General features: G+C 42.9%; 1 protein-coding gene across 2 annotated transcripts; it reads right to left on the bottom strand.

The window, feature by feature from the left end:
• Window positions 1-654: 654 nt before the first annotated feature.
• On the bottom strand, window positions 655-20375 carry EEF1AKMT1 (EEF1A lysine methyltransferase 1). Of its 2 annotated transcripts, none has more exons than XM_031465719.2 (5): window positions 20320-20375; window positions 8563-8725; window positions 5560-5642; window positions 1701-1984; window positions 655-820 (listed from the first exon to the last, which is right to left on the bottom strand). In XM_031465719.2, exons 2-5 carry the CDS (start codon window positions 8713-8715, stop codon window positions 684-686), a joined length of 657 nt encoding a protein of 218 aa, XP_031321579.1. In that variant the 5' UTR covers window positions 8716-8725; window positions 20320-20375; the 3' UTR covers window positions 655-683. The 2 variants fall into 2 exon arrangements, with proteins under 2 accessions (XP_031321579.1, XP_031321580.1); XM_031465720.2 differs by lacking the exon at window positions 20320-20375 and adding an exon at window positions 20158-20286.
• Window positions 20376-27551: the final 7176 nt, after the last annotated feature.

Here is a 27551-nt window from a genome sequence, read left to right as displayed (position 1 = left end):
AGGAGAGTATACTGCACGAACAATATACCATTTCCACTAGCTGTGTTAAGAGTTAGCTTAACTAACCTTAACTGTTAGAAGGCAGCACATTCCCCATGGGAGAAATCAGCTTTCTCTTCCCAGACCTAGAACAGCAACCTTCATTTGCATTTTTCTCCGAAGGGAACAGTCATTCATTTAATATTTATTGAGCACATGGCCCTGTTCTGGGCTCTGAGCTCCTGGGAGACAGCTGTGAACCGGACACGACCTTCATCCTCAACTACAGCTCCAAACCACACTGCTGTCAAAGCACAGCGGGACATCTGTGGGCCACTCCACACATGCGACACGCACCCGACGGAGAGGCCAAGCTCCTGTCTAATCAGCATCCTGGCCAGTCGCTAAGCTGCGAGTGCTCTGCTCTCCGGCTCTGTTAAATGAGGAGTACAGGTCAGATGGTTGTTAGGACCTCCCAGATCTAACTACACGGATTCAAGCTGGCAGGAGCGTCCTGAGCTCTGGGGATGCCCTCATTAGGAAATTATAATGAAATGGTATCTTCTTGAAATGAAATGAAATGATAATTAGGCCGGGGAGCCCCAGTTTGTGGGGGATGAAGGGGGCATAGCTTTTCAGTCTACTAAGAAAATAAAAAGAGGGAACTCACATGGGTCCTTTCTGCACTGTATTACCAACTGCATTCACAATTCACGGTCCAGCCCAGACTCATAATTCACATAACAGCGAAACTCGTTTGCCAAGGTTCGAGTGTGTTTTGGAATAAACTTGCACATCTTCACTCCAAGAAGTTTTGCTGCCACTTCCTCCATGACGGCACCTGAAGAGAACCACCAGATGCACCCGGGGACTGAGCCAACGGAGCAGGGAGTGGACAGAACGACGGAGCAGGAAGGGCAAGGGCGTCGTTACCTATCCCTTTTCATTTCCTCCAACAGTTTTGCAAATTACCTACTTTTTCCCCTTCTTTTTAATTTAATAATTTTCCTACCTCTGCAAAGCTGAGACACTTAGAAATTTAGAAATAAATTACATTCCATACAGTAACACAAGGGAAGCAAATACAATTACTAAAAACTAGCGTTTTCCAACTTTTTGAGTCAACATTTGAAACCCTTTTCCAATAATACCTAATCGTGCAAACTTGTGCCAGTATGTTCACACCAGCTTTTGGCTGACAAGTCCCATTTCTCCCACCAGCTCCGTCCTGGCTGGGACACTGCCCTAGGGGATGCCCCAGAGCGCCTCTTCCTTGAGGCCCACCGCACCGGAGACGTGGGCTCTGAGGCGCTGGGGCGCCGGAGCGGGGCCTGGACACCAGGCTGCCCGGAAGTAGGGAACCAGCAGTTAACGCTGCTGGCCTCAGTCAAGGGCCAGCATGTCCACCCTACCAGAGCCAGAGTCTTCTGATAAACCTAATCGAACCCCAGCTCTGCAACCTCCGGCACCCGCTTCAACCCCCTAACTCCAGGTTTCTCTTTGAGCGCAGAGGCTGAGTCACCTCCTGCCACTACGGCTGAGGACAACGGGGACAAGCAACAGGCGGGTGCGCACACCCCGGGCCAGCCCTGCTGCACGAGGGTCAGGCCGCTTAGCCCCCCACAGCCCTGAAAGGCAGCTCATGTCTCACTCCCAGGCCGCATAGCAGGAGACAGGCACAGAGAGGTCAGGGCACTTGTGTGCGGTCAGCCCAGCCCTACCTGTGCACAGCAGAATCTTGCCCCGAGTCAGGTACTTTATGGTTTCGGATGTTTTTCTCAGACATTCCTCGGAGAGGTAGGGGGGATCTGCTATTACGATGTCAAAGCTGTGTGCAGCAATTTTCTTGGGCAAATCCATTGGATTGTGGTAATCATAGAAGATAAACTCCTCTCCGTACACGGCAAATCTTGTGTCATATTCGAAGATGTAGACGGACGAGGCTGCCTCCCCCTGCAGCTCTCTCAGCTTCTGGTAAACACTGGGGGCGCTGACACACGCTATCCTGGAACAAATGAACCCGCTCGTGAAAGACCGTTAGGACAGCTGATGGCGTCAGACAACCGCTTCACTGAAAAGCGGGATCCTGAATAAATAAGAGCAGTAAATTTCGAGAGAAAACTTTATACTGCCTCACTTTTAAGGAGTCTGGTATTTAAAAATCAGCAACTCATAATTTTAAGGCATAAGGATGTAAAACATGTAAAACGTCGGGACAAGAGCCAGGCGGCCCATCGCCCGAATGTGCTTGCTATTTTCATGTTCGTCCTTTAACATTTATTTCAAATACTTTTAGCCTCAAACTACATATTTTGAAGTTATTTTTATAATATTCATAATGTTGAAAGAAAAACCCCTAATAACTACCTAAATAACTTTCATTTTCCAAAAAGAGATACCGACATTAGGTCTCAATGTAGACTGACTACTTTGAATTTCTGCTGCTGCTTTGTGTAAGGAAGTTAAGGAACCTGTTTCATTATAGGCAGTCTCCAGTCTGTGAATGGGCAGTGTTCCACCAGTTCACTTTTAAAACCACCTGCTAAAAACGCTAGAAGGGACTTAAATGTTGGATCACTGAGTTGACCGTGGCACATCTGTTACAGTGGAACACTTTGTAGTCAGTCCTCTCCAGGACAGTCAAGTTCGGAAGAGTGTAAACCGTGCCTCCACGGGTGCACAGACTCATGCTCACAGGTGCACCGCCACCTCTGGGAGATGGGAGAGGTGGAGACCGCAGCTTGCCTCCTGGGAGGGGGGGACCTGCAGACAATGGAGAAGAGACTCACTCTTTTCTCAGTCTCCTCTGTCACTTTCAGATTTTTATCACATGTATATGTTATCATTCAAAATAGGACTTCAACTCTAAACCTGTGAGATGCATTTCTTAACAGAGAAGTGTTACATGCACTGGTTAGGTGCCCACACTGGGCTTAAGGCTTCTCAGCCGAAACACACATGAAGCATGTAAGGAAATCTGGTGGCACCCCATCTGCTTCTGTGGGGACCAGAGCCCTGGAGGGCCCAGAGCGGGGTTGGGGGGCACGGGAGAGGACACAGAGCTGTGTCTTCACTCTGCTGAAAGCCAGTGGGCAGCATCCAAGGATTAGCTGCACCGTGGAAATCCCTTCTGAGAAAGAGGGCCAAATAAAGGTATTTTCAGACAGACAAAATCTGAGACTGTCATCAGCAAACCTTCACTAACAAATTCCAAAGGGTGTACTTCAGGCAGAAGGAAAGTGGTCTGAGGTGCAAGGAGGAGCGGAGGCAGTGTGTGGTGACCCCGGTGGAGGTGGCACAGCCGGCCGGAGCGGGGACCTTCGGCACGTGACTCATCTCTTGGGCTCAGCGTCTGTCTTCAGAACGGAGACTGTAACGGCAGCCAGCTCAGGGCTGTGCGGGGACGGGCACCTGGCAAGGCCGCGGTCGGAGCTACCGGTACTATTCCTCAGCCCTGAGGTACTGAAGGCGCCTTCCAGAAAACATAGTAAGCTGCTTCCAAAGCCCTCATGTGAGTGGAAGAGAAAATACATGTAAAAGCACCGTCACGAAGAGAAATCTAAGAAACAACTACACACAATTTAAAAAGAAAAGGATAGAAAAAAACCCTCACGACATCCAGTTCACGGTGGCAGGTGGAGAACACGTTTACGCAGGTGTGCCCCTTCCTGGACACTGACTCGGTAGGGCGTGAGAAATCTGTTCTGTTGTTTAAGCATAAACCTCCAGCAAGAGAAGGTGAGAGGAGACAAAACAAACAGTTTCGGAAGCTGAAAAGCAAGCGCTCAGCAGACCCAGGAGCCAAGCCCAGGCCCCCTGGGCAGGGGCCTGGTTTACGTCACGGCCCCAGCGCGCCCACCTGAGATGAACAGACGGCGAGGGCCGCAGACACTCAGGGAAATCATCTAACACGAGAGGCTGAAGTCGAGAGAAAAGGCATGCTGGAGACTGCAGCAAGAAGAAAACTTTTTAAAAATCCCACAATTCAATGTCTTCATAAAGATAACAAGATACAATAATAAAGAAATATTCAGAGATCCCCCCCAAAATACAGATGATTAAATGCATAACAGCAGAAATAGTAAACTCAGTAGAAAGTTTAGAAAATAAAGTTGAGGAAGTTTTCCAGGAGGTAAGGTAAAAAAGACAACAGATGGAAAAAGGACAGAAAGAAAAGTCAATCAGGTCCAACATTCAAATAATAGGAGTTCCAGAAAGAGGAACAGGAAAAACGGTGGGGAGGAAGTCAAAGAAGTTAGAACAACTGCCCCAAACAGAAGGAGCTGAGTTACGAGAACGGGCAGGCTTCTCCCCAAGCACAGCAGATGAAGGAAAGCTCCACACCAAGACACACCTAACCCTGGGCTTTCAGAGAAAACCCAAAGCTGCTGGTGCGCAGGGCGGGGAACAGGCTTCCTACGAGAGTGGCACTGGGTTTCTCAACAGCGTACTGAACGCGGAGGCAATGCGCCACCCACAAAACTGTCACACCAAGAAAGAGGATAGAATAAAAGTATTTTCAGACATGGAAAGTTTTTAAAATTTCCCTCCCATGGACGCTACTGAAGGATGTACTGAAGGATGTAAACCAAGAACGGGGGTACTGGCCACAGGACGTCGGAAACAAAACAGAGGCCAAGGGAGTCCTCAGCATGGTGGTGAAGGAGAGGAAGTCTCAAGACCGGAGCTGCCGCAAATCTTTCCAGGAGCCACCCAGTCCAGATGGGAACAGGGTGCAGAGCCCTGGGAGGGGTTTTTTTCAAGGAGTTGAAATGTATTTGAATTTACCACTAGATTTATGCCACCGGGGAGAAGGTGACGGTTAATTAGTGATATGGACAGAAATACTTTAAAACATAGAGTTCTTCTGTTCAGGGAAAGTGAAAAACTGTACCAAAAAGAGCTCGGCTGTAAAGAGCGTCTATGTTGTCATAGTAACCCTGTTCTAACCGTAACTAGGCTGTAACGCTGTTGGGCGCGTGGCTAGGAAGCGCGCGTGTACGTGCGATGGCAGAGAATGAAAGGGAGCTAACAGTCCTCGCCTCTTCAGGTGAGAAGTTAAGCTACACTGACTACACGTGACAAAATCAAGAGGTGCCAACATAAACATGTTACTTAGAAATACGTTGCAAATACCCAAAGAATCAATTGAAAGGGAGCTGAAAAGGAAAATTAACAACGGATGTGTGTCTGAACAGTCTTTTAGGACCTTTTGACTTAAAATTATTTGCATGCAAAGTTCTGATAAAAATAAACACCCAATTGACAAAGAAAACCTATACTGTTAAAACTTCAAAAAGGTTAAACAGTAAGGTTTTTTCTCTTAAAGCTAACTTTAAAGTAAGAAACAGGCTAGAATATGCTAAAATAAGGAACTGAGATAAGACATCTTACAACGAATAAACTTCTGAACGTGTCCCCAGCGGCGACATCGAAGCAATTTTTAATTCCTCAAGTTCTGCAAATCACGAACTACAAGTTTTGTGGATTATAGTTCAGACTTGTTACCAATCATCTCTCATCTAGGAAGGACATGTGAAATATGAGTAAAAGACAAAGAGAAACAGAACTGAACCTCACCTGCCACCTTCTCCTGCAGCTGCCCCGGCCTCCTCTGCGAGCCGCCGGGCAGTCTCCTGATCGTACCAGAACTGGCTCAGCTGCTGTGACAGGCGAACGGGCAAAATCATGTTAGAACCATCATGTATTCTGTTCTTTTAATTTATACCTGTTACACCGGTGTGCATGTATTAAAATTTTTTGACCTAATTTTTCTTTGAAATTATTTTAAATAGAAAGCCCAAATTAACTAATTAATGGACCTGAGGCAGTGAGTCCCAGTGGCTGCTGGCACCACAAGAGACCATGTTTCTTCTGACAGAAGGGCACGCTCCCACATCCTGTAAGTTGTGCCCAAAACACCAAACCTGAACCTGACTAAGCCTCCAGGCCCAGCCGCCCACTAACAGAACCACGAGGCAGAGGACGGCGAGCCAGCTCCTGGACGCCTAAGGGCGTCACCAGAAAGATCCAGCCTGTGCCTCCTCTCTGCGGCCTCAGGGGTAAGTTGTTCGTTTTTCATCTTACTCCTTCTATTCATGGGATGGGTAATTTTCTTTAAATTTCTAGTGATTCCTAATATTCTGCTCACAGTTAAAGAACTAAGGATGACTGTAACGGACTCCTCGGAGATGGAAGAGGCCTGTTTTCCCAGTGTGGTATGAGCATGTGAGCGCAGGAGTGCACACCAGCAGCCCCCGGTCCAGGCTCGACGGTGTTCCCAGAGGCAGGACGCACATACGTACGTGGAAACGCGCATGCTCTGTGTCCGCCATTCCTGGCTGCAGGCTGAGTGCCGAGCTCCGACCCCCTCTGCTCAGGAGGGCTGGCGAGAGCCCCAGGGACGCGGCACGGAGGGCGCGGCCTCACCTGATTCGGGACACGGCAGCTTTCTGAGCGCTGGCTACTGAGCTGCCCTTCTGCCTCATTCCAGCGTTGTCAGGCCACTGCGAGGGCTGTGGCTCTCTTCCAATCATTCCCAAAAATTTTAAACCTTGCTCTTGAGCAAAGTATTGCATGAATACCGTTCTGAGGGTCCAAAGCACTGCTAGGCGCATGAAGAAACAACAGTCCTGGCCCCGTGTCTCCCCACCAGAGCCCCAATCCTCAGAAGCAATTTTCAGCTCTTGGCTCGGACCGCTTACCCCCATACTTCTAAATATTATGCTTTAGCTGCTATCTCTTGATAACTCTACTTTATGACATACCTGTGATGGCAGATGAGGATTTCACTGTCTCATACACACCCTTCCTCTACCTCTACCTCCCCGCAGTTACGTGCTGGCTGGCTGCGGTCAAGCGCCAGCGTCCAGCGCTGAGCCAGGCGACACGCTGTGACTGCATTCCTTCTGGCTGGTGCCTCTTGCTTTTCCCAGAGTTAATAAATGAGTGGTTGTTTCCTCCACTTGGCTTCTTTGAGCCTATCCCTGACTCTTCCAGCATCCTGCAACTTCTGAGAAGTGGTACATGGGAGGCAGGTGTTGTGAGACTTCCCATGTCTGGAACGTTTTCATTTTATCCTCACGTCTGACTGACAGCTCAGCTGGGGATAGAACTCCAGGCTAAACAAAACCCTGGCTAAATTTTGAAGGCCCTGCTCCATTTTCTTCTAGGTTCTAATAAAGCCACTGAGAAGTGCAGCGTGACTTGCAGACCAGAGACTGCAGGTAACCTGCCTTCCTTCTGAAGGGCTGAAGGACCTGGTTTGTCACCTACATCCAGGATCTTCACAATCATAATAATCACGTGTCTTAGTGAGGGCCTTTGGTGCTGGGAAATTTTCTGGTATTATTCTTTGAAGATTTCCTCCCCTTTGTTTTCTGCTCTATTTTTCTGGAGTTCCAATTTTTCTGGAACTCCAATAGTTCTGGAACTGTGCCTCCTGGATTTATCCTCCAGTTTTAGAATGTTTTCTTTCCTGCAATTTGTATCATTTTTTTTTTAAACTTCCTGGGAGACTTCCTTAATTTTATGAACAAAACAAACCAAAACAAAGTGTGAAAAATATACAAATAGTTAATTCAAGTAGTGGAATTATGACTTGGTTTTTTGTTCATGTTTTAATATATTTTCTACAATCATCTTAGATTGCTTTTAGAATCATAAAAAAGTACTCAGTATTTAAAACATTAAGCAGAAGGAAAAGAGAAAAAGATAGAGCGTCTCAAGAACAATAATGTACTTCAAGCTTCTAGTATTTCCTGCCCAAAGAATCAAGCTGAAGACAAACACACGAAGAAGGGAAACAGTGAGAAACAGGCGCCTGAGCAGGCGGCACATTTAGAGACAATGTACAGAAACATGGTCAACGCAGTTTCAGACAGAAAAACTGCCTTTAACCTAGGAGATCCAAATGGTACCAAACGTAAGACTGCTTATACACACACAAAGGCACAAGCCTGCTTCCAGTTCAAAGTGATGAAGGGAGACAGATCTGTTATCAAGGGGTCGTCACAGACAGGAAATTCAAGCCTCGTCTATTTCTCAACTATGTCCTTCAAAAAATTTAAATTTCTAGGTTCCAGCTTAGATTAGTTTTCCTCAACTCACTTTTTTCTCTTTTATTTTGACCATAAAAATACAATTAAAATACCCACTGTTTACCCGAAACTGTATCTTCTTAAAAACTCCCCTTCATCAGTCTTTCCTATATGTGTACATCCAGTTACCCACTACTGCAGTTCTTCCCTTTCCACAAGGATTGCTGGGCTCCATAAAAACCAGCAGATGCATCTGCGTACAGGAAGGGAGCACGGCTGCGGACAGAACAATGTGCTGCTCCCCAACCTGAGAAGTCTCCTCCTCTGATCACCAAGCAGCCCAAGGGTCAGAATTAGGAAAATCTGCATTTATACTGCCTTACAACGTTCAAGGTCAGCTTTCTGTCTCAGCTCCTGAACAGGTCACTGAAGTCTAAGTGACAGGTGAGACAGACTGGAACTAGGTGGGACACAGACAAACATGGACTGCGTGCAGACGGGCTCCACCCCACACTTACTGACAGACATGAAATCATTTACATACCCAGTTCTCTTCTATTACTCCAATGTTATACTTGTCATCACCAGCGGGGTCAGCATGCTGCCTCTGCTCAGCATAAAATTCCTGCAGAGCTGCTAGGGCATGGGACGACAGCTGGGGGACACCGTCATCTTCAGAGTCACTCATTTCACACATCTTCTGTCACCTGCAGGTAAGTGAGTGTAAGTGATGTGAATCGGTTTTCTCCTTTCCATCAAATAACAGTAGCGGGGAGGGTACAGCTCAGTGGTAGAGAGCACGCTTAGCACTCATGAGGGCCTGCACTGCACTCCCAGTACAATCAATCAAGAAACCTAATTACCCTCTCCTACAAATAAATACATAAATAAATAAATAGAATTTTATCTCACAGCAGGGATCCAAACTGGAAGTGAGCTGTATAAAGGAAACACATATTTAAAATTTCTGAGATCAAACTTCTGCAGAGCTCTCCTACTGAACTCCAGTTTAATAAATGCAGGCTTTTTCTGTAAACGTATTCAGTTTTTACAACGAGGTTTTCACATTTTTATGATTCCTTGCAGAAGGAAAACTTTACCATAAATATCTAAAGACGTGCTGCTTTCTGCCAGTACCCACCACGGCCACATGCAGATGATTCACAGTGGGCTCTCTGAATCAGATCTGTTTACGTGTGAATGTCATGTTTAGCAACCTACGCTCATGGATATCATTGATGGGACAGGTGGAGTATCGATAAAAAAAAGTATAGGTAGAAAGAGAGATGAAAAGAGGGAGGAAAGGAGAAAGGGAAGAAGAAAAGTAAAACAGGGAGGGAGGCAAGAAAGGCGTTTCGTAGGACCTGACGGCCAGGCCCAGTTACTTCCCGGGGTGCACCCAGTCAGCCAAGTGTGAGGTTTTACGGCCCCGCCCTCCGGACAGACAGGTCTGCCCCAAACCACCGACAACTGCAAACTGAGGAGCTTCCCCAAACCATCCTCACATCCAGTAATTTGCCAGAAAACCCACAGAACTCACGGAAAGTAATCACACTCACAGTTCATTACAGGGAAAGGATACAAAGCAGAACCAGCCGTGGGGAGAGACGCACAGGACCATCTGTCAGAGCGCCATACCGGGACCTCCCGGGGGCATGGCCCGAGGCCGCGCACGTGGCGCCGGGGCTGCGCTGCAGTGGACGTTTTCACTGAGGCTTCATTAAGTGGTGTGACTGAGTTACTGTCCACCTGGTCAAAGTCAGTCCCCAGCTCCCCTGTCCCGGAGGCTGGGCTGATGAGGCCTGAGGGTCATCCATGAATAACAAAGACATTCCTGTTACTTGGGTAAGTCCAAGTGTTTGCAGGTCACCTCCCCAGGGCATGGCAAAGGCCAGACCTCTCTTTGGGTGAGGTCAGAGGCACCAAACAAAAGAAAACTTGTCAGTCACTATAAAGTAAAATCACTGACCAATATTCCACGTGACCATGGAAGCAAAAATCCTTTATATTAACAAACTGAATCAAACAATATATAAAAGGATAATAAAAAAAATAATAAAAAGGATACCACATTTTGACCAAGTGTGGTCTATCTCAGGAATACAGGGGTCAGGTATCAAAGAAACACCAGAACTGGATGGTAAAGCCATGAAAACAGACTTTATTTGGGAATTCTGTGATAGGGGAAAAGACTTACTACAGACCTGGGTTCAACTCTCAACAGCCTGGACAAGAGGGAATGTACAGCTAAGGGGCCGGCAGCAGGCCGGTGGACAGAAAATTTCTATGAGGAAACATCAGGGTGAGGGGGATTCTGGCTAACTGACCCAACAGGATCCTTTGCTGGAGACAGGCCAGGAGACACAGTCTCCTTTTGGAAATTAATCTGACAATCCAGACATAAAAATATTCCTACTTTCTGACCCAATTCTCATTCCTAAGATTTTTATTTTGAAATATTTAGATTCACAGGAAGTTGCAAAAACAGTACAGAGTAGTCCACGCATGGACTGTCTTCTCCCAGTAGTAACATCTTACGTATTTTACAAAACCCGAAGATGATGCTGGTACCACCCCCGCCCCCTCAGCGTTCCCCTGTCCCCCGGGCACTCACTTGTGTGTATTGTTTTAGTGCCATCCCGCGTAGGTGTGTGTGACCACCACCAACAGACGACAGACAAGATCCTACTCCTCTCTGCCCCCCCCATTCCTAACTCCTGGAGAGCACTAATGTCTTCTCCATTTCAATTATTGTATTACTTCAAGAATGCCATATGAGTGGAACCATGTATTATATAACCTCTGATTGGCTTTTTTTACTCAGCATAATTCCCTTTTGATTCACCCAGGCTGTGCTTACAGCAGTTGACTCCTTTTAACTGCCAAGCAGTAATCCACGGTGTGGGCACACTGTGACCATCCACTCATTAAAACACACATGGATTATTACCGATTTTAGAGTATTAGATAGCACTGTTAGGAACATTTATGTACATGTTTTTGTACAGCCACAAATTTTCATTTCTGGGACAAAATGCCCAGCAGTAGGATGCTTGACTGTATGCTAACAGTATGTCTGAGAATATCAAAATGATTTATTTCATAAAGTTGAATTATAAAAGATGGTCTCATCAAATCAAGAACTGAATTCCTGAAATAGGAGGTTCACTGTGGCCAGAGAGGCTGCAGTTCTCTTTGTAATCATGTAGATTATTTTAGAAATACTTAAATGAACTTCAATTTTTAAAATAACTTTATTGTGATATAATTAAATTACCTTACAATTTGTCCATTTAAAATGTATCATTCAGGGCGCCCAGCTAGCTCAGTCGGTAGAGCATGAGACTCTTAAAATGTATCATTCAGTAATTTTTAGTATATTCAGAGTTCTTCAATCATGACCATCCTAAAATTTTAGAACATTCTCAACCCCCAAGAGAAACCCCATACCCTTTAGAAGTCAGTCCCCTGTCCCCAGCCACACTTGGCCCTGGGCCAACCACTAATCTACTTCCTGTTTCTATGTATTTGGTTATTCTGCCGATTTCATACCAAGAGAAGCATAACACATGTGGTCTTTGTGAGTGGTTTTATGTTTAGTTTTTTAAGAACTGCCAATCATCCTCCCTTTGGCCATACCCTTTGACATTTCCACCGCCTTCTCTGCATCTTCACCAGGATTTGGTATTTGTTATTTTCCCTTTCAAGGGGTGGGTGATGCCGCCTCGTTATAGTTTCATTTGCATGTCCTAGAGATGCTGAACCCTCCATGTGCTTATCTGCCATCCATACAGACTCTATGGTGAGATGTCTGTTCATGTCTTTGTGTCACAGTCTAACTGGATTTTGGTTTTTCACTGCAGTGTTTTGAGAGTTCTTTTGTGTGGTTTTTTTTTTCTTTCTTTCAGAGCTTAAATGATACTGCTTTCCAGCCCAACACCACACTCAAAATTGCAATACCAATGCTGCACTATCTCCCCGCTGCAGTGAGAGGGTGGACAACTAGGATTTCCACGTCCATAACCAATTTCAGAGGGGATTAAAACCCTGCCTGCTCTGAAATAGTCTGGATGCCAGTCCTCTGTCAGACGTGTAGCTTGCAAATGTTTTCTCCAGTCTGTAGCTCGTTTTTTTCATCCTCTTCATGGGTTTTTGCAGCGTGAAAGCTTTTAATTTTGGTTAAATCAAATACATCAAAAAACTTTTTTTAAAGAATCTTGTTTTTGGTGCCAAGTCTGATAAAGATTTGCCGAGCCCTAAGTCCCAAAGAATTTCTATGTATAACTTTATCTAGAAGTCCCATAGTTTTACATTCAAGCCTATGATTCATTTTGAAATAACTGATTTTCAGGTAACGTGTGAGTTTTAGGTCAGGTTTTTTTGGGGGGAGGGGATCATCTGTGGATATACAACTGCTCTACACCATTTGTTGAAAGGATATTTTAAAAACTGCTTTTTCATTCTGTCAAAAATCAGCTGGGCATATTCGTCTGGGTCTATTTCTGGGTTCTCTACTCTTTCCAACTGATCTACGTGTCTGTCTCTGACAGTACCATGCTAACTCGATTATTTTTACTATAGCTATACATAAATTCTTAAAACCAGGGCGCATGATTCTTCCTGTTAATTCTTCTTTAAAATTATTTTAGATGGCCTAGACCCTCTGTCTTTCCATAAGGATTCTAGAATAAGCTTGCCTATAGCTACAAAAAAATTTGTTGGGAATTTGATAGAAATTGGGTTAAATCTATATATAAATTTAGGGAGAATTAACATCTTTACTATGTTAAGTCTTCTAATTCATAAAAAGTGGTACATCTATTTATTTAGTTCTTTGATTTACTTCATTAGCCTTTAAAAACTTTTAGCACACAGATTCTGTACATATTTTGTTAGATTTATACTAAACATTTCTTTCCAGGAGAGTGATTGTAAATTGTTTTCGATTTTTAGTCTTAATATGTTAAATGTCAGTATAGAAATACCACTGACTTTTACATTCTGATCTATTCTGTAACAATGAGGAACTCACTCAGATTAGCTCTAGAAGTGTTTTTTTTTTTTTTTCTTTTAATGGATTCCTTTGGATTTTCTTAGAAAAGCATGTCTATAAATAGGGATAGTTTTACTTCTTCCTTTCCAATCTGGATGCCCTTTCTTCTTCTTGCCTTTCTGAATTGGCTAGGACTTCTAGTACTGTTGCACAAGAGTGGTGAGAGCAGACATCCTGGGCTTGTCTGAGATTTCAAGGGGGAAAGCATTCATTCAGTCTTTCACCATTAAGAATGATGTTGGCTGTAGGATTTTTGTACATGCTCTTTACTGAGAAAGTTTATTTGTAGTTTGCCGAGTTTTATCATGAATAGGTGTTGAATTTTCAAATGCTTTTCCCACATCAATTTTCCCACATCATGTGCTGCTTCTTTAGCCTATTGATATGATGAAGTACAATGATTTTCTAACGTTGAACCAGTCTTGAATTCCTAGACTAAGACCAACTTGATTATTGCTATGGACTGTCTGTGTCCCCCCCCCCCCCAATTCACGTCAAAAACACATCCCCAGTGTGATGGTATCTAGAGGCAGGGCCTTTGGAAGGTGATTAGGTCATGAGGGTTCCACCCTCATCAATGGTGTTAGTTCCCTTACAAATGAGAGTGCCGTGTGAGGCTACAGCGAGAAGACGGTTGTCTACAAAGCAGGCTCTCACCAGTCAGAATCTGCCAACACCCTGATCTTGGAATTATTAGCCTCCAGAACTGTGAGAAATAAATTTCTGTTAAGTCTGATATTTTGTTTTAGCAGCCTGAGCAGACTAAGACCCTAAGGCCTGGAGATTTCTTTTATGGGAAGTCATTAACTATAAATTCAATTTCTTTAATAATATTTACAGGACTATTGATATTATCTGTTTCATGTTGGATGGGTTTTGATAGTCTGTTGCTTTTGAGGAATTGGTCCATTTCATCCAAGTTGTTAAATTTATGTGCCTAATGTTTGTAGCATTTCTTTATTGTATTTTCTTTAGGATATGTAGTGATATCCCATTTCATTCCTAATATTAGTAATTTGTGCCTTATCTCTTTTTCTTAGTCTTACTAGAGGTTTGTCAGTTTTATTGATCCTTCTGAAGAATCCGCTTTTTGCTTAACTGATTTTCTCTACTTTTTAAATTTTCAATTTCATTGATTCCTGCTTTCTTTCCTTCCTTCTTTGCGTATATTTTGCTCTTCTTTTTCTACTTTTTTGCGGTGGGAATTTAGAACATTGATTTGAAAACTTTCTCAGTTTAATAACTGAGAAATTAAAAAATACACTGAATGAAAATGGAAAAAAATATCAAGTTTTGTGGAGTGTTGTTGCACTACAGATTTACCTTTCAGCAACATCCAACAAAACTGGGTATTTCTTAATCATTTTCATTAAGTTCAATGTATTTTTAAATTTCTCCTGAGAACTTCTCTTTGGCCTATATATTACTTAATAATATGTTTCCCAAGTGTTTGTAGATTTTGTTATCTCTTTCCTAGTTGTATATAATTTCAATTCTTTTTAAAAGTTTTGAACTTTTTGTTGTGGCTCAGATAGAGTCTTCCTTGGAGAATGTTCCATGGGTGCTTGAAAAGAATGTGCATTTTGCTGTTGAGGAGCATGTTCTGTAAATGCAAACAGAGCCTCTGGTGGATGGTGTTACGTTCTCCTATATACCTGCCGGCTTCCTATCAAACAGTTCAGTCAGTCAAGAAAAATTAAAGCCCCCTGCTAGAACGGTGGACTTGTCTATTTCTCCCTTCAGTGTTACCAGTTTTTGCTTTGTGCTTCATGTACTTAAAACTGTTTTTGTTCGGTGCTTTCACATTTAGAGCTGCTGTGTGCTCTTGATGCGTTACTCCTGTTTACCTTAGGTCTCTCCCTTGTTGCTGCTGACATTCTTGGCTCTGAACTCTATCTGGTACTAATAAAACTACTCTTCCTTTTTTTCTTGATTAATGTTTGCATAGTGTATATATATTTCCCTTCTTTGACTTTCAACCTAGTTAGACTGTCATATTTGAAGTTAGTTCCCTGTGGACAGCATATAGTTGATTATTTTTAAAAATCCACTCTGCTGACCTCTTTTAATTGGTGTGTTTAGACTACATTTAATGTTATTCTTGCTATATAAGTGAAGTCTGCCATTTTATTATATGCTTTGTTAACTTTTTTCATTCCTGTTTGTTTTCTGCCTTCCTGTACATTACTTGAACATTTTTTAGAATTCCATTTATACCAAAAGACAAATGAACAAAAGACTTAAATAGGCACTTTACAAAAGGTAACAGTCAAAAGTCATATGAAGTGTTCAACCTTATTAGTTTATCAGAGAATGCGAATTATGATCATAATGAAATACTACTATACCCCTCCACATTGACTAAAATTAAAAAGACTAGTAATAGCAAATATTTTGGGGGAAGTGGAGATTCTTGGATCTTTGTTTTCATCAAATGTGGAAAATTTTTGGCCATTGTTTCTCAAATAACTTTCTGCTGTCCTTCTCTTTCTGGGATCCCAAACGTAGGTATATTAGGTAGCTTGAAATTATTCCAAAGCTCACTGATGCTCTGTTCATTAAAACAACAACAACAACGACAACAACGTTTTTCTTTGTATTTCATTTGTGATAGTTTCTATTTCTAGTCTTCAAGTTTGCTATTTTTTCTTCTTTATTGTCTAATCTGCTGTTAATCCCATCCAGTGTAATTTTAATTTCAGATTTTTCAGTTTTTATCTCTAGAAGTTTGATTCTATTTAAATGAAGTTCAGAAACAAGAAGATAAAAGCAAGTTAATGAAAAACAGAAGATTAAAGGCAGTGGTTACCTCTGGGAGTGAGGAATAGGCTTGGAGAGGAACAAACATAATTTTTAAAATGTTTATTACATATCTGCAGAGACTTGATTCTGTAAGTAAAAAGTGCGTGAAATGGCTTCCAAACAACTTGATGCCCCACTCGAGTACTAAGATTCTTCAAAGAACTTAGAATAAATCTCACAGAACAACTCATCTATTCTTCTTTCCATATTTTTCACACTGTACAATGATTCTCCATTAAGTTGCAAAATCAATATAGGACACATCAACATTCCTTTAAAAATATATTAAAAAAAAGCATCACAGTATATGGCTTATAGTAGAAGTATTGCTTTGTGAAATGTTTTAGCATAAACATACATGTGTGTACTGGGTCATGTATCATAATACAAAACTTATTATACAGGCTGTAGTTTTAAATGGTTGAAATTTTCCATTGTAAACTATCTGTAATTTGTGTACACTTCCACCTCAAGATACAGATGTTCCATCTAATACTTCATTGGATTAGATAATTTAAACAACTCTTAAAGCAGGTATTTGATGAAAAACTTTATACTGACTGTGAAAAAGCATTTCTGCTGTTAATTAGACATTCAGAAAAATAGTACGATACAGGATTAAGAGCATGGACTCCGGAGCCAAATTACCTAGGTTTAAATCATGGCTTTGCCACTTACTGACTGCACAGTTTTGAACAAGTATTTAAAGTCTCTATGCCTCAATTTTCTCATCTATAAAAATGGAGATAATAAATATTAATACCTACTTAATAGAGTTATTGTGAGTTAGATGGGTTACTATTTATAAAGTGCTTAATAGTCCTTGGCACACAGAAGGAACACAAATACTACCCACCATTCCTCTTTGAAGTTGCAGTTATCACTAATAATATGGTATCCGTGGTAACCACTAAATAAGACACTTCAAAACCTTCATATGACTGTCTACTTTACAAAAAGCAAATTGGCAGAAGAGAGGATGAGTGAAACTGGACCACAGGAAATCAACCACTTAAAGGGAATAATATGAAGTGTGACAGGAACCTTGACCAGCACTTGATGAGCACAGTGAATGCTGCCTGCAGGGAGCAGGACTGGCTTTGACTATGTCACATACATCACATTCAGGTGTAAGATGTACTTTTTTCCCTCGAAACAATTGACTTTAAAATGAGTATAAGTTTAATTGTCAGCAGATTTTCTTAAGATTTGATGAAATACAATTATCACTATATCAACTGTAGGCAAAATGCAGATGTAGCAAATCCATCATTTTACATACTCAAAATAAAGTGGTCAGAGAGGTGAGGCTGTTCTGGAGATTAACGACATCAAGCTGGTATCCACGGAAATGAATGGTGAAAGAGTGCATCTAAAAGTCATTAGAAGAGTCTGGGAGGACTGCCTCCATACCCAGATAATGGTACTGGCACAATCTGTCTGATGTAACTATTTTGGATGCTAGAGATACAGTCTATTTAAAGGCTTGCAACTCCCAGAGGAAGACTTAAAATGTGGTTAATTCCAGTCAGTTTGGGCACCTACCTAGGCAGCAACCACCCATCCCCCACTCCTCATTCCCATGTCAGCAAGCTGTGCACAGGTCCCCGTTTTCTGCTCGAGGATTAATTTATACAGCTAACTGTGTGAGGGCATAGAGAGGTCAATACCACTGAAAGAAGAGTTTAGTATTATTTACAGCTCCTCTAGAAATGAGAGGCACAGCACACCATGAAAGTCCACACAAAACTTGTTTCACACAGAGGGAAAGAAGAGAGGAGGGAGGGGGCGGGGGGGGGGAGGACTTGGACAGCACTTCTACTCCTAAGACAGTGGGCAGGAAGGGAAAATACACATCCCACGATGCGTGGCTGGGAGGTCTGTGATGTGACTTTCATGTGCCCATGATGGCTAACTCGCAGGGAAGATATAAGCAACTCTGGCCATTAGTATGGCCATATAATTAATCAATGCCAAGTAGACAAACATAAAATCTAAGAACACACAACGGCTCCAGGAGCAGCTTGTATGCAGAAGTAACTCTGAGAGGACTTAAAGGGCCAGCACCTTTTCCCATCCTTTCATTTTTCTTTTTTCCCCCTTTTGGGACCCAGAGATATAAGGACTAGACCATTATAAAAAGCAACCAAACACACAGAGGAACTTAGATCACCATGAATGCCCAGGAAACAGTGCAGGCTCAAAAAAGACATGAGAAAAACTTGTTTCCTCAGGCTGATCCTTAGCACAATAACAACCTGCCTACAACAACAACACCCCAGCAAATCCTGGGGAAGGGGAAGAATCTGATTTCCAGCATTTTCAACAACAGCAAAAAATCACAAAGCATAAAAAGAAACAGGAAATTATGGTCCATTCAAAGGAAAAAAGTAAACAGAAACCATCCCCGAAAAAGACCAGATGGCAATCCCACTAGACAAAGACTTTAAAAGAACTGTCCTAAGAATGCAAAAGAACTAAAAGATGTGGAGAAAGTTAAGACGATGTAAAAACAAAATGGAAACATCAACAGAGATGGGGTACACCTTAGACCAATATACTCATTGTGGGAGTCCCAGAAGAGAAAAAAGGGCATATTATTAGTGTGTGCACAAGCTGAGCTGAGAAAGACATAACACACAGCAAATTCATCTGCAACGTATGAAGAGGCTTCATTTTGGCATGTTATTTAAGGACTGAGAATCAGACAACTGTTAAAATTCCGTGTCTCCTTTGAGAGTTGAAGTGTACAACCAGTTCATAATCCAAGCTGCATCACAATACTGCCTAGAAGAACTGAAGGGCAAGACAAAGTATATGTGTGTATGTCCATATACATTCATATACACAAATGTATGTATATATGTGTATCCTTCATGTAGACAGGAATATCTGAATTTTTATTTATTAATACTAAACTTTTTCCACAGCTGTATTTGTGGAGAAAGGCTTTTAATTTGCAGCTTGAAATGTGTCATCTACTCATTTAGAAAACATGAAAATCGTTTAAAAAAAGCTGACTTTTAAGTTCAAAACAAAGAATTCCAAAGAGCAGTTTAAGATAACTGTCTAGTAGCATGGCTGTAAAATGCAATTAAATTTCAATCTATATGTCAGTATGAATTTGGCCCTATAATAGAAGTTTATTTTAAAGCTGATGATCATTTGATAATCATTTACTGAGGCACTACCTTGCACTAGCACTATTCGTGGTGATGGGAAGCAAAGTTTCTGTCTTCTAGGCGCTTACATTCTGGTGAGGCAGACAGAAAATAGTTTGATATATTTTGGATAATGGTTAAGAGAAGTTCAATGGAGACATGTGGGAAGTGTAGGGGCTGCAATTTTAGCAACCAGACACCTTCCTACATTGTTAAGAGTTCACGAGAGCATCACTTGTTAAGTGGGAAAAGCTGAAATCTGTTTATGTAATAAACATCAATAAAGATCAAATTAAATGAATCTAGTTTTAACATACTAATTTTTTAAACTTAAGTCACTATCGTATCTTTAGCATAATTTAAAATTTTCCTAAGTGGGCTTGTGAAACCGCTGTGAGACTTTTCAGTCCAAGGAGCTGGGAAGAACTCCACCGTATTGCTATGAAACTGATGCTGGGCTTTCTGTGGCTCCTACTCCAGGTCTGCAGGCCTCTCCAGAGGGTGCCGCCGGCATCTAACGGGGAGAGGCCAGAGATGCTGGTCAACTCCCCAGCAATTTAGAGAACAAACAACTATCTGGCCCAAAAGGTCAACAGCGCTGGGGTTGCGACCCTGCTCTAGACAGACAGACAGATGATCGTGGAGAGCCCTCGACGGGAGAGGCGGAGCCCAGCTCCACGAGGCCTGAATCGAGAGCACGTGCGGGCAGGACGGCCCCAACGGGAGGGAAGGGGGGGCACCGCACGGGGAGCAGCAGGAGCGCAGGGCGGCGCGCGGAGGAGCGGGCGCAGCAGGCTGCCGACGGGTGAGCCGTTCTTAGCGAACGTCATCCAGCGCGCAGAAGCTAACGCGGGATTCCAATCGCATCTGGAAACTATCAAATTCTACTTCCACGTATCAGATTCACAGCAAGACCCTCCCTCCCCGTCTACAAACGCACGCAGCGCCGCAAGCTCCGGCCGCGGCGCCGGGCGGAGAGCCTTCCCGAGCCCCCGCGTCCCGCGAGCCGGGGAGCCGCGCCGGGGCCGAGCCCGCCCACCGTCAAGGAGCGCCCGCCTCACTCGGGGCCTTCCCCCCGCCTTCCGACGCTCCACCCGTCCGGGGGCTTTAACAACGAACCAACCCTGAGGTGAAGCCGCGCGGTGAGTGCGGGTGCACACGCGCCCGCCGCTCCTCAGCTACCTCCCGGCCCGGCCCGGCCCGGCCCGCGGTCCACACCGCCGCCCACCGCGCTGGGAAACCGGACAGGGCGCACGGCAGAGCCCAAGCCGCCCAGGTTACTCACCGCCTCCAGCCGCTCGCGCCCGCGCGTGCGCTCACCGCCGGGCCGGAAGCGAGGGCAGGAACGCCGCGCCGGGGGCGCGTGCGCAGTAGCACCGCCGCGCCGGGGCGTGGGCGGGGCTGCACCCGCGCGTGCGCACGCCGCCCAGTCGGCGCTTCCGGAAGGAGGTGGGTCTCGCACCACCTCTGGGGTCGCGTGGCGCCGGAGCCGCACGAGCTCCGCAGGTGCCTCCGAGGACGGCGGTAATAAAAGATAGTTAAGGTTTTGACTAGATTCCCTTCAGGTTAAAGCGTATACCAGGGGGTCTGCTACTCTGCACTTGAGGGGAATACGTTTCACAAACATTAATCGAATCTCCATTTGTCCAGTCTACTCAGTCTAATCCAGAAATTCAAACGTTAAACTGAGGCTTTATAAAACCGATAGCATGAGACAAAACCCTTCTAAGCCCGGCACTGTTTCCTCCCCTGTGACTTGCCTTCCGTGGCTAATGCAAGCCCAGGGTTTGCGTTAAGAGAGGTAACATCAGGCTGAGCAGAAGATGCAGACAGCTGTCTCCCTGCTGGAACAAGACGAGCTCCTGATGCGGCAAATAATCTAATTACGAAGCAACAACACTCCCTACGAAAATGACTCCAACTGTAGGATGCTGTTTGGTCAGCTCTTAGTCCTTCAGAGCCTGCAGCGTCCAGGGCACTCATCGGTGGGCTCGAAACACCTAGCACAGGACCCGGCACGTCACAGGCACTCACTGAGCAAGGTTCCCCTCCACCTCGGCAGTTACAGATCGCGAGTGGCATATTTTCCATTCCTCAAGGCTGTCAATCTGTATTATGTTCTGACATTCCTTTCCTTCATTTCTTTACCAATTTAATAATCTTGGTAAACTTAAATTCCGCTAAGTAGCTTTAAATCCTTTCTGGTATAAGGTGAGGATACAATTTCTTTTTAATGTTTACAAACTTTTCTTAACGGTACTTTTGAAAGTACCGTAATTTCTATTTTAAATACTGTTTCCAGGCTTATAGCAGCAACCCACGATTTATTTTCTCTTTGATTGCTTTGAACTGATGACAAGTCCACTAAGCCATATATTCCAAACCAGGTGCAACTTCGCAAAGGCACAGGAGAGAGAATATATAAAACAAGCCAAAAGAAATCAACAGGCTCAAGAAACAATTAGTAACCAACTTTTATGGCAGTATATTTTTTACAGAGGTAGTGTTCCATACATAGGAAACTGCCTTGGCTTACTTAACAGAAAGGTTTGTTAAAGCTAATTATTTTTGGTTTGAAACAGATCTTTTTAAGCCTTTAAAGTTTCAATGGCTTTCATAGCATGTGAGACACAACAGTTTCCAGCATGTAATGTGTATTACTATGTTATTTTTATAATTAAAGGAACCATAATTGTCGGGAAGTTCAAATAGTTACACCTCCACCAACAGTGCTGATTGCTCAGACACAGTAATGAAAATTAAAATTCCCCTGGTGAAACATCTGCATTGTAATTTAATAGTTTTAGCTAATCATAAAAAATTTAAAATATTAAGAGACAATTTTATTATCATTGAAGGGGAAATTACTTGTCAAGTGAACCAGACTTGAAAGATACTTTCAAATCAACATCAATTTAGGAACTATTCCCTTTTGCGTATTCAGAAGTGATTTCCGTTCATCTTTTTACTCTTCAGAAATAGTGCATAAAAGAAATGGCGATTACTCTGGAAAGATCTCTGAAGATAAAACTGGAGCTAGACTCGGTTTTCCTTTTTTAAAAATAACCAGTAATTACTTACAACTGCAAGAAAACAGATTCAGGTTTTTCTTCCATTCTCTGAGTGCTTTGTGATCAAATTACTCAAATTAACTTCAGTATGTTGCAAAGGCTGTTCCGAGAAGTGTAGTCCTGTAAGACGCTCTGGGAAGAGACCATTAAATGAGCGGAGGAAAGGCGGATTGGGATCATCCTCTAGAGCCTCACGACATCCACCAGTGTGCTAAAACATGCGACTTCTCACAGTAAAGAAACTAGTTTTATTTCTTTAATTACTTCCTGAAAGCTAAGTTGTAAAGAATTAGTGTCATTTTGGGAATCACTGTTAATTAGGATTTTTTGTTGTTGTAGTAATAATATGAGCATATTCAGCTGAAACTGAAACCACTGACTTTAATCAATGTTCTCACTGAGAAAAGATACAGTAAATAACATGGTGACCTCTGTCACAGCAGCACCGCAGTGCTGTGGCTAGGGCTGTGAGATCGCACTGTACTGATGCCACAGGATTTAAAAATAGTGAGTGACTTATCAGGTATTAGTCTCCGTGTGAGGACACATTTATCTAATGGAACAAAATGTGCTCTTACAAATAACCTTTAAATAGAATGGGGTTTATTGAGCATCTACTAGTATATTGTATCCACCACCATGCTGTAAATGCTTTCTCTGGGAATTAACATTTATGGTCCTATGATTCGGATGGCAGACCCGTGGAAATCAACGTGAACCCTAAGTAGCTTAGCCAGGAACTGAACCCAGGCCTCTCTGCCTCCACCCCGTACTCTGCCAGTTCAAACGGCTTTACCAGGTCAGCCCTCAGAAAGGACTGTGCAGAGCAGTCCAGTTATGAGCAGGTGTACAAGTCAGAAGGCCTTAAGACCCTGGACTTAGTAAAAGGAGCACCTGAAGATTAACCTGGCAAAGTAGTAAATGAACACTACCAAATCTTAAAAACAAAACTGCTGACTACTATGGAAACAAAAACATTTAGCACATCCCTGCTTAAACTCTCTTTGCTTCAGTGTTTTTCATTTATCAGCTCTGGAAGCATCAGTGACCTACCTCAGTTCATTCTCATGCTAGACATTAAAAACAGTTTCAGAATGAGAGTTCAGGAGGATGCTGATTTACGTGCTAGAACTGGTATGTATGCTGCCATTAGAACTGCATGCAATCTCCAAGCAGGAATTTCTCATTAATTTCACCAAACATGTCCTTCGCTTCCACTTAGTTTTAAAAGAACGGCTATTTGAGATTACAAAGAATGCACAAGACCTAATCTGGGAAACTACTGTCTAAGAAATGTTTCGTATTCTAATCACTGCACCAAAGTCATCATTCATAAGTGACTCAGTATAACCAGACTATACCTTCAAAGAGCACCACTATTTTAAAGATGTTTTTTAAGAAACGATCAGATTTCGCTATCTGGGACCTTTAAAATCATCTGCGGCTCTCTCCAAGGACAGACGATTAGCCTGGGCCTAAGCCCCACTAGTAATGAATGCGCTCGACTCAGTTCCTAGACCGCCTCGTTGTTCTTTAACCACCCTTGGAGTGGAACCAAGTCTCAATATAACCTAAGAAATACCGTTACAAATCAATGAACATTCAAAGTAAAATCAAGTTTAAAATAAATATATTTTCAAAATGGATTTTCTTTCTTTAAAAAATTAACTTTTCACTGTGTATGTTTACAAGGTTTAGGATTAGGTAAAAAGGAAAGTCTGTCTGACACACAGCAGAATGGTACTTTTCCACTTGCCCTGAAAGACCAAAAAGAACGACCAAAACTGCTAAAAATACACACTACAAATATGCCCCAAATCCAATGATTTAACTAGTAACTCTGAAATTGTTTCTAAGACCATGAGCTGAGATAAAAATAAATATGCTCAATATTACAGTACATAAACTGTGCTCTTCTGAATCCTGGGTATTCTGTTAGGGTCGGGGGTTCTCCCAGAAGGTAACACAAATCCTTGTCTTAACTGTTTTAACAGGTATGTCCTCAGTGTTTTTAATTTCAAATTACTTTACGGTTGTGTAATGTCCCCAGTGTCAATTATCCTAGGCTGGTAAATGAACTGTCACCACTTCAAGAAGTCTCATGAAACAGTCTAAATACCTATGAACAAATCACACATGGTCAAAACAAAAATGTAATAAAAGTATTTAGTGAAAAGACACATTTTAACTCCTATTTATAGGTTAAAAAACACAAATAAAATTTTATCAATTTGATATTCAGCTTGTAACTGGCTCAATACATCGCTGTGATTTATCTCCCAATACTGTATTGTAGCATCTTTTGAAAAACTAAATGCAACTTTATACCTTTATTAATAATGTTAATAGAGGTAAATATTTAAACAGTATATTTGTCCCTGGGTCTCTTAAAAAAAACTGAAAAGTCTTAGTATAAGTTTAAAATTTTAATATTTATAAATTTAAAAAATTTTACACGTGCTGAATGGTAGCTGTGCCAACATTTTGTGACCATTAAACCACAAGCTCACTTTCCCCTTTGTACAGAAGACAGTATCACAATACCAGTGTTTGCAACCTGTCATAATTTTATGTGGTAAAAGCCGCCACACCAGGAAGCCTGGGCTCAGCAGCACACGTGAGGCCAGATCCCCACTAGGTACCTCGTGCAGACGCAGTATTTCATCTCGGGCCAGGAAAGCTACTAGTACGGATCTGACGGCTCCTAACAGCTCCGAAGCCGCCGAGAGAACAGGCGGGATAGAAACCCCAAAACAAAACCTCCCCCTGCTGGGGCAGCTGGGACCAGGCCAGGAGCAAAGCACAGTGGGCGAGGTGGACAAAGTCGGTCTGGGGGTTTGGGTGTGAGGCTCCAGAGGCCCCTGCACAAGCCCCTCACCCCACCACCCCCAAGGCCACCTTTACAAACACTGACTCTCCAGGGGGTGAGGCCCAGGAGAGTCACCTCACCCGCCCTCTTCAGAACAGAATGGATGCCCATTACTAAGCTTTTACCTTTACCTGAACCAAATATATTCTTTGGCTAAGTATGTCATGAGTTCCCATACAATCAATCAGGAATATTTCACATTTTCACATCTAAGTTAGAATGTTTAAAGTTCACCTTGAACCACGGCACTTCAAATCAATTTTAGCTCAGCAGTAAACCTAAGTTGGACATTTTTAAATTTTAGAAAATCTTTAAAATTTTTAATGTAATTTAAATTTTAAATTTTTATAGAAGTCTTAGATGCAGTGTTTTTAAAACATAGTTACCAAGGCAGAAAATATCCACTTACATTTTAAAATAATTTAAAGCATTATTATAGCCTCAAATCAGCTGAGTTATTCTGAGGAGAAATTTACAGCAACTTATAAAGAATACCTATTCAAACCAGCTCCTCATTCTCCGGTTTTATAAAACCCCTCAGAAGTACTGAGGCTCCTTCTGCCTCAGCAGTTACTATTTCATTCAGCAGTTAACAATGATAACCGCCCGGCAGAGACAGCTCACTCCCTCAGGTCTGAGGACAACGCCTCTGACGACAGAGGCGGCAGACAGAACCCGGGAAAACCGTAAGAGACAAAAATAGTATTTTACAGGTTCAACTGACACTGTGAATTAAGATACTCAAACTTGAAATCCTTGCAACTGACAACCAGCTCCCTTCGTACAAGTATTAACAGAAATGGGAAATTTGGTGATATTAGAAATACAAAGACTTAACATTTTTGGTAAAAGAGAAAGATCAGTCAAAAACAGGGGAGTTAAATAATGCTGACTGGGGGAAATTATACGGATGCTTGGTTTTGAAATACAGACTGTGGGGGAAAAAAGTAGTAACCATCTCCTCTGAACAGAGTAATATAAGATAATTAGATACATGGGTTACAACCAAATGAGACTACATTCCTAAAATTAGCTTGAAAAAGTCGCAGAGTTTTTTCATGTAAAATGTCGTACTTTATACCAGGTGGAAACTCAGTGCAGCGATGGCGCCATGCCACTGGCTCCCAACAGGTGAAGACACAGCGAGGCAGAAAGACCCGAACAACTGTGTTGAAAGGGTGCTGTCAAATACTGTCTCAGGTCTCTACCTACGAGGACCACAAATGCAAACCAACCCCGCCAACAGCTGAGGGAGTCAGGCACGGTGCTGCCACATGGACACAGACCGCAAAGGCACGAAGACTGCAGAGACCGTGCCTTCACAAACACGTGGGCCAAGGAGTGTAAACTCAAGCAGAGTGAACTGGAAATGGAGGTCAAAGGTACTGCGTGAACAACAGCAATTTTATACAACACAGCATAACTGAAACATCAGATACTTGACAGTGTTCCTTTAACATACATAAAAGGGGACACAAATAATGCTTCTGTTTTTAAAACTCTTTTGACTACTTAACAGTCAGTTCTAACAGTAAAGATTAGTTTACTAGAATTAAGCCAGTGTTCTAGACACCCACTGGGCCAAGAGCATTTTTAAAAAAAGCAGAACAAACAAACAAAAAAACCAAAAAAAACCCCACCAAACTGAAAAGCCAGTAACCACAGCTAAAGACAAAACTGGATGAAATAAAACAAAAGACCCAGACGAAACAAGCATCCAATCAGCAAAAAACACAAGCAACTATCTGGGAAGAGTCTGGCTGCTGCAGGTGGCATCCCCATTCCATGAAATGGTGGTGTTTCCTTCCAGTTGGCCACAAATCAACACTCTGATGTGATCTTGAATATTATTTAGTCCAATCTGAAGTAAATATTGTCTTAATTTAAAGCGGTCTAATGAGACTACCGTGTTGCAGCAGCACCTGGGCAAATTTAGCAAACACATTTCCGTCTAGATAAGCTATTAAACACAGATGTCCTTTTATTTACCAAGGCATTCCTTTCCAACTCTTCCTTATTTTTAATAACAACTTGATTACGATTTTGTAGCAGTCAGTGGACCTACCCAGTCAGCTGTGTGTCCAGGGCCCTTAGGCAAAGGGACACGCTTTGCATGCACACAGATACACACAGCTCACAACTGCTGAGCTTGTGGGAGCTAGGAAACGTAAACACCGAGCCCAAGGCGAAGTGCCGACCGCTGCACCTGACTTCAGGTTCTTTAGGGGAAAGGAGAAATCTAACAGTGTGCTGTCCAAGGGATGCTGCGGAATCTAACAGCACGTGCAGTTCATGACGAGCGGTACCAGTTCTTTCCTAGATGTCTCTTAGAAGACACTTCTGCTCCACCTCAGTTGTTACTCAACTGTGATCTAATCAAGAGAAATGTTCCTCAAAAAGCTCCCCGCTTTGCATCAACCTGCGTCTAACAGCGCACGCACAGGTTGGATGTAATTTAGATGCTCCGGTTTGGTTAACTACAACTGTTAAGAGCAGAGTTATACAGACGTGCACAGCGTCACATGCGAAGGCGCACAGACCATACGCAACCTGGGTGTGAACACTACGTTCGAAGGC

This window comes from Camelus dromedarius, chromosome 13, assembly GCF_036321535.1.
Source record: "Camelus dromedarius isolate mCamDro1 chromosome 13, mCamDro1.pat, whole genome shotgun sequence".
In the NCBI taxonomy this organism is placed as follows: domain Eukaryota; kingdom Metazoa; phylum Chordata; class Mammalia; order Artiodactyla; family Camelidae; genus Camelus; species Camelus dromedarius.
This window is presented reverse-complemented; position numbering and strand designations above follow the sequence as displayed.